Source organism: Hyaena hyaena, unplaced genomic scaffold (assembly GCF_003009895.1).
Source record: "Hyaena hyaena isolate Hyena2069 unplaced genomic scaffold, ASM300989v1 scaffold_4, whole genome shotgun sequence".
NCBI classification, from domain to species: Eukaryota; Metazoa; Chordata; class Mammalia; order Carnivora; family Hyaenidae; genus Hyaena; species Hyaena hyaena.
The window spans coordinates 652195-666454 of NW_024080636.1; the positions used below are offsets into that span (position 1 = coordinate 652195).

Genomic DNA, 14260 nt, shown 5'->3' on the forward strand with positions numbered 1-14260 from the left:
TTTCTGAGAAATTGTTCTATTTCTTCTAAATTGTCAAATTTATGAGCATAAAGTTGTTGCCAGTAATTCTTTATTATCTTTTTATAGCTAAAAGAACTGTAATGACCTCCTGTTTCATCCTGATATTGGCGGTTGGGTCTTCTCTTAGGCAGTCTCACTAGAAAGAGGTTTATCCATTTTCTATTTTTCAAAGAACTGGCTTTTTGTGTCAATCATTTTCTCTGTTAACTGTTTCCCTGCTTTCAATTCCATTAATTTCTGCTCTTTATTATTTTCTTTCTTCTGGTTCATGTACGTTTATTGTTTTTCTTGTTATTTTTTTCAAGAAACCTAATAACTGATTTTACACCTTCCTCTTTTCTAATATAAGCATTTAGTGCCATAAATTTCTCTCTGACCCACTACTTTACCTGTGCCTCATATATTTTCATAAGTTGTGTTTTCTTCTCATTCGGTGACATGTATTTTTAAATTTCCTCTGAGACTTCCCCTTTGACCTATGAATAATTCAGTTTATTTTCCCAAAAAATGTCAGGTAAAATTCCTCATTAGTTTCTAGTGGTATGTTTTCAGTCCAATTCGGGTCTATTGGGTCATGACAATCTCTTCTATCTTACGTGCATGTCTCCTTTCCCCCACACTGAGAATCCCAGTTCTCAAGGACATCAAAGAGGATATAAATAGAGTATGTCATGACTACTCATTTGATTACATATTATATTCCCAATAATCTCAGATCAAAAATGCCAACATCTTAGAATAAAAACACCTACTGAATGCAAGGAACATTTGTTTAATTTTATTTTACATTTTAAAGGACTACGTTCTTTAGTTCAATTTTGTTTCATAATTATGCAAAAATATTTCCAGGTTTCCAATGACAAATCTAAAATCACAGTATAATCAAAGAAATCTAGCTTCTACTTCTCCTCTCCACCTTATTCCCCTCTTTCCCTTTATGAGTAGCCTTTCCTTCTTTCTTTTTTAAATGTTACAGCTGATCTTTACATATCTTTAATATAAAAAAGTAGAAAATCCAGGAATGGACCAAAGCTTAAATGGGAATTTATTATGTGATTGAAGCCACAATTCAAGTCAATGGAAAAAAGGCGGATTGTTCAACAAATGGCATTGAAACAGATGACTATCATTTGTAAAAATAAAATTTTAAAGGTGAATCTTTAACACTCTCCATTCATCAAATAAATTGTTGATGGATAACATTTAAATAATATTTTTTAAATTAAAGCATAAAAGAATTAGGGTAGTTTTTTGCAAAACTAAACATACACTGACCACACAACCTAGCAATTGCACTCTTTGGTATTTACCCAAAAGAGATGAAACTTAACTCCACACAAAAACCTACACACAATTGTTCACAGTAGCTTTATTCATAATTGCCAAAAGTTGGAAGCAACGATGTCTTTCAGGAGGTGAATGGCTAATAAACTGTGGTACATCCAGACAATGGCATATTTTTTAAAATTTATTCTTAGAGAGAGAGAGAGAGAGAGCAAGCATGAGCAGGTGAAGGACAGAGAGAGAGAGAGAATCCCAAGCAGGCTCCCATGTGTGGAGCTTGATGCAGGGTTTGAACTCACGAACCATGGGTCACAACCTGAGCTGAAATCAAGAGTCAGATGCTTAACTGATTGAGTCACCCAGTCACCCCCAGACGATGGCATATTATTCAGTGTTAAAAAAGGAAATGAGCCATCAAACCATAAAGAGATATAGAGGAATCTTTTTTTTTTTAATGTTTTATTTATTTCTAGGAGAGAGAGAGAGAGAGACAGCGTGAGCAGGGGAGGGTCAGAGAGAGGGAGTCACAGACTCTGAAACAGGCTCCAGGCTCTGAGCTGGCAGTCAGCAGAGAGACCGACGCGGGGCTCGAACCCACGAACCACGAGATCATGACCTAAGCGAAAGTTGGACGCTTAACCGACTAAGCCATCCAGGCGCCCTGAGACATAGAGGAATCTTAAATGCATATTACTGCATGAAAGAAACCAGTTTGGAAAGGCTACATACTGTATGGATCCAGCCATATGACTTTCTGAAAAAGGTAAAATTAAGGAAATGGTAAAAGGACCAGTGGCTTCCAGGGGTTAGCAGGAAAAGGAATAAACAGAAGGAACACAGAGGATTTTTAGTACAATGAAAACTTCTCTATGACACAATAATGGTAGATAATATCATCATACATTTGCCAAAACCCACAGAATACAGAACAAACCTCAACGTAAACCATGGTCTCTGGAAAGTAACAAGCATTATTTTAGGTTTATTGAGTATAACAAGTGTACCACTCTGGTGTGGATGTGAATCGTGGGGGAGGTCAGACAGGGCAGAGGCGGGTGGGGGTATGCATCGGGCATATGGGAAAAGCTCTTACTTTCTACTCACTTCTGCTGTGAATTTAAAGCTGAACTAAAACATGGCTTGTTAAAATAAAAACCCAGGGTGATATTTAAACAATCTTAGACTAGGGAAGGTTTTTCAAGAATGACTTAAAATCTAGAAGCCGTAATGGAAAGGCAAATTTGACTACTTTTTAATAAACATTAAAGACTGCTTTGAGGCTGTGATATTGGAGTTATAATAAATATGTATTAGATCCTTGTCCATGGCTTGGTTCTGGCACAGAGTTCCTGAACTCCTGTAATTTCCTAAGTGATAAGAGCACTAAGAGCATCTTTTTTTTTTTTTTAATATTTATTTATTTTTGAGGAGCGGGGGAAGGACAGAGTGAGGGGGAGACACAGAATCCGAAGCAGACTCCAGGCTCCGAGTTCTCAGCACAGAGCCCGACTCGGGGCTTAAACCCACGAATGGTGAGATCATAACCTGAGCCAAAGTCGGACGCTCAACCGACTGAACCCCCTGGGTGCCCCAGGAGCACCTTTTCTCTTAATATTTGGTCTTTGACCCTAGTTCCTGACACAGAGCTCCTAAATCACTTGGAGTGATTTTCTAGGTTTTCTGGGAGCTCAGAGTACCTTTTGTTTTGTGAGATGACTTGTGGTGAGCTCCTGGATAGCTTCAGGTTGGGTACCAGTCACCACAAAGACCAAGCCATGATTAGAAGCCTGGAACTTTCAGCCCCACACCCCATCCTCCTGGAAGGGGAGAGAGACTCAAGATGGAGTAAATGATCAATTGTGCTTATGTGATGAAGCCACCATAAAAATCCAAATGTTTGGGGTGCAGAGAGCTTTTTCGTTGGTGACTATATGTACATGCTGGGAGGGTGACACAGCCCAACTCCATGGGGACAGAAACTCTTGCACTAAGGAAACTTCCGGGCCTTGCCCTGTATATTTCTACATCTGGCAATTCATCTGCATCCGTTATCATATCCTTTATTATATAATAAATCACCGCCTGTGAGTAAATGTTTCCGTGAGTTCTTAGGCTGTTCTAGCAAGTGATCAAACCCAAGGAGGGGGGTCATGGGAACCCGGATTTACCGCAGGTCAGAAGTACAGGTGACAGCCCGAGACTTGGAATTGGCATCTGAAATGAGAGGTGGGGGCGAGGAAGTTTTGTGGACGAGCACTTAAGCCTGTAAAATCTGATCATCTTCAGGCAGACAGTGTCAGAACTGAGTTAAATTGCAGGACACCCAGCTAGTGCTGTGAGAATAGCTGGGTGTGTGGAAAATCTACATCTCTCGTGTCAGAAGTGAAGTGTGATGGCAATGTGAGAGGGAAAAAGAAACAAAGGAAGAGCAGTATGTTTTCCCTTCACAAAGGCAAAAAAAAAAAAAAAAAAAAAAAAAAAAAAAAAAAAAAAAAAATAAAAACCTGGAAATGAATAGAGAGATAAAGAAGCAGACAACGGGCTAATTACTTACTAGCCAAACAGTTCTCAGAAACTGTTAACAAAAAGATGGGAAACCAAACAGAAAAATGAGCAAAAGAGATGAACAGAGTTAATCATAAAAAAGAAACACAGGGGCACCTGGGTGGTGTGGCTGGTTGAGTGTGTGACTCTTGGTTTCCGCTCTGTCATGATCTCATGGTTCGTGAGTTTGAGCCCCACGTTGGGCTCTGTGCGGACAGTGAGGAGCCTGCTTGGGATTCTCTCTCTCTCCCTCTCTGCCCCTCCCCCACTCAGGTTTTTTCTCTCTCTAAGTCAATAAATAAACTTAAAAAAAGAAACACAAATTCCCAAAAAACACACGAAAAGCTCTTCCAATCATACCTATAATCACAGTGAAATAAAACAAAAATTTTCCACCTTTCAGATGGACAAAAAAATGCACAAGTTTGATAATTCTCAGTATTTGCAAAGACATGATTTTGGTGAATATAAACTAGAGGACAACTTTTGGGAGGACAATTTGGCAGTATTTTTCAACACTAAAAATAAATAGAACCTTTTAGCAATTCCCTTTCCAGGACAGCATCATATAAAATATGTACAAGAGCCGTTATTACAATATTGCTTTTAATAGACAAAAACATAAAAATATCCCTAAATGACGACCAACAGATGGCCAAATAAATGAAGATTCATTTATGCATCAAGAATACAGCACAGCTAGAGGCGCCTGTGGCTCAGTCGGTTAAGCATCTGACTTCGGCTCAGGTCATGATCTCACAGTTCGTGAGTTCAAGCCCCACATCAGGCTCTCTGCTGACAGCTCAGAGCCTGGAGCCTGCTTTGGAGTCTGTGTCTCCCTCTCTCTGCCCCTCCCCTGCTCGTGCTCTGTCTCTCTTTCTCTCTCTCAAAAGATAAATAACCATTAAAAAATTTAAAAAATAGAAAGGAATACAGCACATATACATACTGAGAGAGAAAGATATCCATGACCTATCATTTAGTGAAAAAGATTTGGAACAATACACATCAAATGATTGCATTTATTATATAAAAGATGTGCAAGATATATTGGTTAGTTCGAAGCATGCTGCAGAGGAGTGTATACGGAATGAATCCTTAGGTAAAAGAAATATATGGACACAGAAAATTTCCCTCCCAAATTTCTAAGAACCTAGTAAGTAACGGATACCTCCAAAGAAAGGAACTGAAGGTAAACAGAGAAGTAAGAAGAAACTTTGGTTTTCACTCTTTACCCTCTCATATTGTTTAAGCTTTTTCCAGCAAGTACCTTCCAACTTAAAAAGAATCAAAGTACAAGCATGAAAATAAAAAAAGGGCTTTTCAGCATAAAGCAATGATGCAGAAAAGAAGTAAGTGGATGATGGATTAGCATGATTAGAATAGGTATAATTTCCATTTCCCTAACAGCTCTGATGAGTTCAAAGTTTTGCAAATATAATAAATGATATGCTAATAAGCCCAAGGATAAAAAGTGTTTACTCCTCATTTAACAAAATAATAAACAGAAGCAGGAGGAAATAAGCATTTATCTTCCATCACTAGCAATTTAGCAACTCACAACTAGACTGAAGGCTTTGGTCAGCTTTAATTTTGTGTGAACCAATTCATAGCATCCCTATCTGTTGCTATAGAAACAACTGTGACCAAAAAAATAAAAATAAAAATAAAAAAATCATACCCCTCATTGTTGAATCTCCTCAAACAGGAAAAGAAGAAGGTCTTTTGAGGTGGTGAAAAGCTACACAGTAGCCTCACTGATTAGCAAATTTAATAATAAAGATTCTGGGCAGTACCTAGAGAGAAAACACCCATGTCGAAGTGTTGTACATTTAAAGGCTTTCCTTAGTTTTGAAAGTACCAGAAGCCAGCACTGTTCTGGTTTTGAATGCCCTATTCTGTTAAGAATTTTATTTACTGCTTTTAGATCATCCTTTCATTTGTAGAAAGAGAATAGTTAAGGAGATTTCTATTTAAAGTTTTTAGGAGATATTTTTAAGCACCCTTCATCTGCCTAAGCAATCAACAGTATCATTTCTTTCTCATTCTGTATTAAGAACATGAGAATTTTAATGTAGATGTAGTACATTTGGCAACAACAATTAGATTTACTGTTCAGCCTGGTAGATTTTGTCTTCTGCCACAAAAGCAGATTTCTACAGAGGATATATTGGGTTGCAGTAATAATGGGAGGCGCTTGTCAGTAAAATGATGGAATCGTACCATGATACAGTAATGCTTTGAAAAAGGGGAAACCTAGCTTTAAACTTCTTTTGAAAGAAGGGCACCATTTTTTTCTAAGTGATATAAGATGCTGAATGACATTAATCAATTATAGTGGGTTCCTCTAAAGTCAGAAAAAAACATTAATAGCGACAATTTGAAGACTGATACAAAAAAAGCTAGGTGGCATTTTATGCCTTTGTTAGACTCCAAAGCATGGAAGATTATTCAAGTCTATTTTCTCCCTTAAAAGCCATAAGCGGTAAACAAAACTGACCTCATATTTAAAAATAATTTTTGACTTAATGTCATATCTTTTAAAATAATCTACACATTTTCAATCCATGGGCTATGATGCAATGAAGGAAAAATGAAATTTTAGTTTTATGTACTTTTCTGAGCTGCTAGAATATCGGGTAAATCCAATACCTAACGGGGTTCTTCAGGACAAGGGCTGAGAACAGAAGGTCGAGAAATAACGTGGCCACTCTCACAAGAGCTGTGTGGGAGGGGACGCTAAACAAAGGGCTCCAAGCAGGAGACCAAACAAGCCTCTTTCACAGGAAAGGAAGAGAAGAACGTCAAAATTGAGTGTCTACCCTTCAGTCATTTCTTCATCAACAAAAACTTGGCAAGTGAAGATTCAGTAATGAATAAGACTAAAATGGTCTTTACCCTCAAGGAGCTTTCCTTCTAGAAGGAGAAACACATAAGACAGGAAAACAAATGAGTGGTGAGATCACTGTCAATAGTCTTGAGTGGAACATATTTCCAGTCAAGATGGTTCTGTAAATTCACGTTCTGGGGATACCTTCCCTCCCCAGACACACAGCAACGAAAGAGAAAAATACAAATGTGAAAATTAAAGACACAGGTCATGCTCAAAAACAAGATGAACATCTTCATGGATGAGAGTATGAATAGAAACACACTGGTATCCAGAACATATAAAGAACTCTCGTAACTCAATGGTAACGAACACTCAGTCCAGTTAGAAAACGAGCAAAAGATATGAACATATATGTCACCAAAGAGAAGTTACGATGATATAAACGAGCACATGAAAAGATGTTCAACATCATCAGCCATTTGGGAAACATTAACTAAAAATCACAATGAGATATCACCACAGACCTATTCGAAGAGCCAAAATAAAAGTGGATGCCAAAAGTTGGTGAGAATGCAGAGAAGCTAGAGCTCTCATATACTGCTGGTGGGAGTGTAAAATGGTACAGCCATTCTAGAAAACAGGTCGATGATTTCTTACCGAATTTAGCGAGTATTTAATACACAACCCAGCAATCACACCCCTAGACATTTATCTCAGAGGTATGAAAACTTCACAACCTGAATGGATATCAAAGAGCATTATGCTAAGTGAAAAAAATGAAAACTATCTCAAAAGGTTACATATTATCTGAATTCATTTACATAGCATTCTAGAAATAATAAAACTATAAAGACAGAGAAGACTAGTGGTCGTTAGGAGAGGATGTGGTTGGGGGTTGGGGAATGAGATGGGGTGGAGAGCATGAGGGATTTCTTTTGGTGCTGATTACATTAATCTATACTTAAAATAAAATTGCATAGAACCCCCCAACCCACACACAGACACACACAAATGAAGGTTAAAAAATTGAACAGTGTGGGGCACCTGCGTGGCTCAGTTGGTTAAGCATCTGACTTTGGCTCAGGTTATGATCTCGTGTTTCATGAGTTCAAACCCCGCACTGGGATCTGTGCTGACAGCTCAGAGCCTGGAGCCTGCTTCAGATTCTGTATCACCCTCTCTCTCTGCCCCTCTCCCACTTATGCTCTCTCTCTCTCTCAAAAATAAATAAACATTAGAAGAATTTTCTTAATTGAATAGTGAATTGAAAATTTGGAAACTGAATAAGGTCTGTAGTCTAGTTAGCCATCACATACCAACATCCACTTCCTCATTTTGATTTTGTACTACAGTTATTAAAGATGTCAACATTGGGGGAGCTGGGTAAAGGGTACATGAGAGTCTGTATTATTTTTGCAACTTCCTCGAAGTCTTTTAAAAAGTTTTTTTAGATGAGTAGAGAGAGATGGACTGTACAATAAATTATTGTTTCTCCACAGGGGTACTGTAAAAACTCCCTTGGGCCAAAAGGTGAGGGGCTTGCAAATGAAGAAATACCAACCATTGTTTGATCTCAAACTCTATCTATTCTGGTAAAAGGTCAGGGGTTGAGCAACCCGGCTCCTCCTGGCTCCAGCAAGTCCCTGAGATATAAGTCCTTAGTGAACATTGTGATTAGAATGGTCAAACATGTTCTTCAAGCGACTGTTAAGCAACCCCCACCTCTAACCGCAAAATTCTCGCTTCTGTACACGGGCTTCGCCCCTCTCCCTATATAAACCCTGAGCTATGGCTCGGTGGGGCGCTCTTCCGAGGACTTTTCGGGTGCTCGGGAAGGGCCAGTCGGCTGGACTAAAATAAACCTGAATAACCAACTCCTCTTGCGTTTTGTGGGCTTCGTCATCGGTGATTCTCCTTTGGAAAGGGTGGTCTAACAGTATAAAGACCCCAGGGGTACAAAGATCCCCGCTTACAGTATATGGCAAAGTTCTAGAGGACTCAAGGATTTTATTTAGAAGAAAAAATAAGAGCTTTATTCTATTAGGGTAAAGAATTTCTTTATAAGATTTTTTTTAAATTTTAATGTTTTCATTTATATTTAAGAGAGAGAGAGAGACAGAGCATGAACAGGGGAGGGTCAGAGAGAGATGGAGACAGAATCTGAAGCAGGCTCCAGCTCTGACTGTCAGCACAGAGCCCGACTAGGGGCTCAAACCCACTAACTGCAGAATCATGGCCTGAGCCGAAGTCAGATGCTCAACCAACTGAGCCACCCAGGTGCCCCAATAAGATTTGTTTTAAGCATGAGTGTTAAAGGAAAACTTTCGTATTTTAACCTCATTCTTATTTAAAATGGTGTAAAATAAAAGACAACAAAAGTAAAAGACAAGCAGTGTTTCTCTTGGAATACAGGAATCCGGAGAGCACAGGGAAACAAATCTCCCCTCCCCTCCCCCCAGGCCTCCAGAAGGGAAGGCAGCCTGCAGACACCTTGATTTTAGCCCAGCGAGACCTGTGTCAGACTCCTGAGCTACAGAGCTGTAAGATGACACATTTGCGCTGATTGAAGGCACTGAGTTTGTGGTAATTTGCTACGGTGGCAACGGGGAAACTGCCACAGTGACTTACCTCTGTTGATTTCCAAGCATTCATCCTGACTGGTAGTGCTTCCTGGGACAGCGCAGTCCCACCAGGCAGTTGAATATCTTGGCGCTGCTCTTGTTTTAATCCTGCCTTGGAAGCATTTTCTGTCAACAACAGAAAGCTAAGATTTCAGTTTGGCAAAAAATAGTCATGTTTTTACATTAGCTCACAATTTTGAAGTGAATTACTCCTGAAGACCCATGTTGTCTGTAACGTATGCATCATCTGCCAATGGTCATTTCAACCTATCGACACATGTGTAATCGATGCATTCAGGCGGATTTAAAAATACGACTTTGATTCTAGCCTTTTCTACCATCAACAGTTTTATTTTATACTTTGTTATTTGAAACGGCTTTTTAAAACTAAGGTACAATACAGCGTAGAAGATAGAGCCTGAACATTATCTTAGCAAAGTAGGAATGGCGACTAGAACTGGTCTAATTACTAATTACTTTATTACTGCAGTGTGGATTTCACGTGGTCACATATATGATGTATAGGTTAGATGATGCGAAACTGCTTTTAAGCAAAGTTTAAAAAAATGTCAAATAGAAGAATATGCCGATGAAAATAAATAGATAGTTCTGCTTATACGTTTTTGCTAATGGTTTTGGAGTTGCCATTTTCCTTTCTAGGTTAATTACTATGTAAATGAAGTATTAGTACTAACTATCTCAGCATATTATTGGGTACAATAAGAAGCGTAGGAAAGCTGGCTTCAGACTGGTGTATGCACATCACTGGGAGTCCTTACAGACCTCCCAAGGCCTAGGTGGGCATAGATAGTTATAAAGATATCAATGTCCAGATCCACCACGTGTATATGTATTCCTTCCAAAAACTGATCTGCCTGAGAAGGCAACTGTGTGGAAGCATCAGGCTAGTTCTTTCCTCCTTCCCTTTCCTTTTATTTTTGTAATTTTTTAAATGTTTATTTATGTAATTTTGAGACAGAGACAGAGCGGGAGAGGGGCAGAGGGAGAGGGAAACACAGAATCCGGAGCAGGCTCCAGGCTCTGAGCTGTTAGCACGGAGCCTGACCCGGGGCTCGAACTCACGAACCGCGAGATCATGACCTGAGCTAAAGTCGGACATGTAACTGTCTAAGTCACCCAGGCACCCTGCTCCTTTCCTCTCCTAATCAATTTCCTCCCACTTTACACAGAGAGGCCTGTCCTCTACCCACCTTACCATAGTGCATCTTCCTTTATGCTACAAACACAAGAACCCCTAAACACCAAACAAGAGTAGAAAAGACTGGTATAGGGAATCTTCTTTTAATCAAGGCTGGAAAAATCCAAAGTAAAGCTCCATGATTTGTTCTGTTTACGCGTTTCTTTTAATGGCAAAGCATGGCATTTCCGTCCATCCTGGGATGTTAGGTATTGAGATATACAGTATGGAGGAGCTGTATTTAACAAGTTTCATTTAATGTCTTGTGCTTTTCATCCCTCAATGATTGTCAGAGATGTGTCATTTCTTTTTTAATTTTTTTGATGTTTTATTTATTTCTGAGAGAGAGAGAAAGAGACAGAGAGAGAGAGAGAGAGTGCGAGCAGGGAGGGTCAAAGAGAGAGGACGACACAGAATCTGAAACAGGCTCTAGGCTCTGAGCTAGCTGTCAGCACAGAGCCCGACACGGGGCTTGAACCACGAATCGCGAGATCATGACCTGAGCTGCAGTCGGAGGTTTAACTGACTGAGCCACCCAGGCGCCCCAGAGATGCATCATTTCTGAGGAAGAGTCCCATAGGAGGAAAGAAGGGAAGCACAAGAGGCAGGGCACCATTTCATCAATGCAACAAAGTAACGAGGCTCCGTGCCCTAGCTATCTCTCTTAGGGAAAGAATTCAGGAGTGTGAACCCAAGCAGTGTGCTGTTGGTGTACATGTGTATCTGAACAAATAAAGTAAAATGTTTTCTAAAGAAAGTTTAAGGGGCACCTGGGTGGCTCAGTCAGTTAAGCGTCTGACTTTGGCTCAGGTCATGATCTCAAGGTTCATAGGTTCGAGTCCCACGTCAGGCTTGTGTTGATAGCTTGGAGCCTGGAGCCTGCTTCAGATTCTGTGTCTCCCTCTCTGCCCCTCCCCGCTCACACACACACACACACACACACACACACTCTCTCTCTCTCAAAAGTAAATAAACATTAAAAAAATAAAAAACAAACATGAAAAAACATTTTTAAAAATAATTGTTTCAAAAATTATTATGTTGGTAGATACATTAGAATTCATATTTTTTCTTTTTCCCCACTTTCTGAGTATATTGGGTTCAATTAAACTATAACTGGTATCATTAATAGTCATCTGATAACTTTTTATAAAGGCTTTTTGATATTATTCTCAAAAACTGAGAAAGCAAATTACCCCTAATGACTATTTAACAAATCTTTTTCTAAGTAGGTTGTTTCCAATTCTTTGCTTTCAACAACACTGAAGAAAGACCTAATCAAGTTAACAGTTGACAAGAGATGAAAAAACAATTTTTATAATAAATCGATATATAATTCTGGCATGTGACTTGAAAGGAAATCATACGACTGAGTGACAACGCTATAATAAAACACCGTCTATTCCCACCTACAATTTTATGTGAACAAGTCTTCCCAGCATTTGTACCTATAAAAATGTAAACGAGGAACAGAATTTATGCTGAACCCTGCTTACTTCTAGCAATAAGTAGTATTCACATGTATGTAAACAAACAATTCCACATATCTCATAGAAATATGTATTTCTGATAAAACTGTATTCCTTATGCTTGATAAGTACTTATAAAAATTTATAATACACTTATGTGGTTTGGGTTTTGATCAATTGTGTACTAAAAGTAATTGTAACGACAACTCAATGTAGAATGAATACTTTACCACTTAAAAGCCTCTGGCCATAGAAAATTTAGAAAAATAATTTCCATTTATATACATATTTAATGTAGAGAAGATTTTCAAGCATAAAAAATGCTTTTTACTAGGATGAAGTCCTCTGAGGGATGTGGAATAGAAATATGACTTCAAGGAGAAAAGGCAATGATGCAAAACTTCCAGCAGTCAAAGACGTGGCGTGTTTTTTCAAATGAATGACTGGAGGTATGGATCACAATATTATTTAGATTCCTTTAGCTACACTTAAAAGTCTCCTGGCACCATTTCATTTTGCTCTCTTTGGTCTTTAATTTCAATATTTTGAGTCGCGTCCTTTGCAGTTACTCATGGTACAATCTCTCATGCCAACTTAACAGTGCATAAAGAGGTATGTCATTTTTTCAAAATCGTCATAGGGGCAATGCAAGAAAAATAGCTTGAAAACCAGTGGTATAAGACGCGGTGGTCCTTGCCTTCAGAAAGTTTACAGCCTGATGCGGGAGATAAGTCTGACATACAGACTTATGGGAAACAGCTAGAGGAAAACAATACCATGCCAAACTTTCTTAAATTAACTAACTTTAGGAACAGACATCCTATGGAGGAAGAAAAATCAGTGCGCACCAGAGCAGTGAGAACGTGCCTCAAATAGGAAGTAGAATTTGAACAAGGCTTTGTATAAGGATGGCTGGGATCCTGGTGAATGTAGAATGAGAAATGATCCTCAGCAGAAGGAACTATGTAGGCAAAAAAGGAGAGTGTATGATATATGCCAAAGATACTGAAGAAAGAATAAGGACTTTGCAATTACAGTTCTTTTCATTTTCTTGTAACTTCACATGAAAATGAATAATTAAAATGGGCTTATTTGGGATTTGGAGATTTTATAATTAATACTGGCAAACCGTCGTGATTTGAGGCTTAGATCAATCTGTGTACTTTCATGTGATTCATCAGAAGGTACCTTTATTATCGCTCTTTGAGTATGCAGCAAGAAAATTATCCTTGAAGTGATACGGACATAGGTTTAGACATCACAGAGGTAGGTTAGTAACAGTTGCAGGAGTCGATTTTGAAGTAAAATGTGAGGAAAATTGAAGAACAGCAAGAACCGTGAAAGAAAAAAACACCTTGACTATTTGGAGATGCATTTTAGGCTAAAATAGTTAAAATTTTACAAACCTATAGGGGCACCTGCGGAGGGCTCAGTCGGTTAAACGTCCGACTTCAGCTCAGGTCATGATCTCATGGTTCGGTTTGTGAGTTTTCCGAGCCCCACATCTGGCTCTGTGCTGACAGCTTGGAGCCTGGAGCCTGCTTGGGATTCTGTGTCTCCCTCTCTCTATACTCCTCCCCTGCTCACACTGTCTCTGTCTCTCAAAAATAAAATAAGCGTTAAAAAAATAAAAAATAAATAAAATTTTACAAACTTATATTAAACAATCTTATAGGGGCAAGAAGAAAGGTAGTTAGAATAGAGCGAGTCTATGGAAATTCGTTTAGAAACTGTTATAGCATCAGCACAACATTGGGAGTGACGTGTGCTTAACTGAATTAGGTGATTGCACAACGCCTATTTCTGGATTTTCCCAAGCAAATGGAAAGGGAGAACACACATATTTAATCCCTTGGAGGCTGGGAAGTCACCAGCTGGGAGGATTCGTGTGTGAATGTGAAACCCCAAAGGAAAAAGCAAAGGCATTGAGCAATGATGCTATCGGGTCATTCGAAGATGAGAGGTTAGATACCAGAGCTGGGGGTGCCGTGAGGAAACCATCAAGAGAGACGCCGTCGATTTCACTGAGCCTGTACCCCTCAGATAATACCACAGAGCAGAACTGGCAGCCCTCTGAGACTTCTTAGATGAGATATCAAACTGACATTCAAGCCATCAGACATTCACAAGGCAACAGCACATCCTGGAACCGAAATGCTCCACAAACTGAAGAAATTCTCGAACTGTTCCACTTATTATTTAGCATCTAATAAGCACTGCTGCTGCAGGTTGATGTGTCCTTTCAGGTGTAGTTTAAGTAAATGAGGTCATTTACTTAACACGATTAGCT

The 14260-nt window shown here is 39.1% G+C and overlaps 1 protein-coding gene across 1 annotated transcript in view; it reads right to left on the bottom strand.

The window, feature by feature from the left end:
• ENTHD1 (ENTH domain containing 1) overlaps positions 1–14260 on the bottom strand; it is a 104128-nt gene that overhangs the window by 51798 nt on the left and 38070 nt on the right. The window contains exon 3 of the mRNA XM_039234966.1: positions 9311–9429. Coding sequence (XP_039090897.1) covers positions 9311–9429 — 119 coding nt within the window. The remainder of the gene's footprint in view (positions 1–9310; positions 9430–14260) is intronic.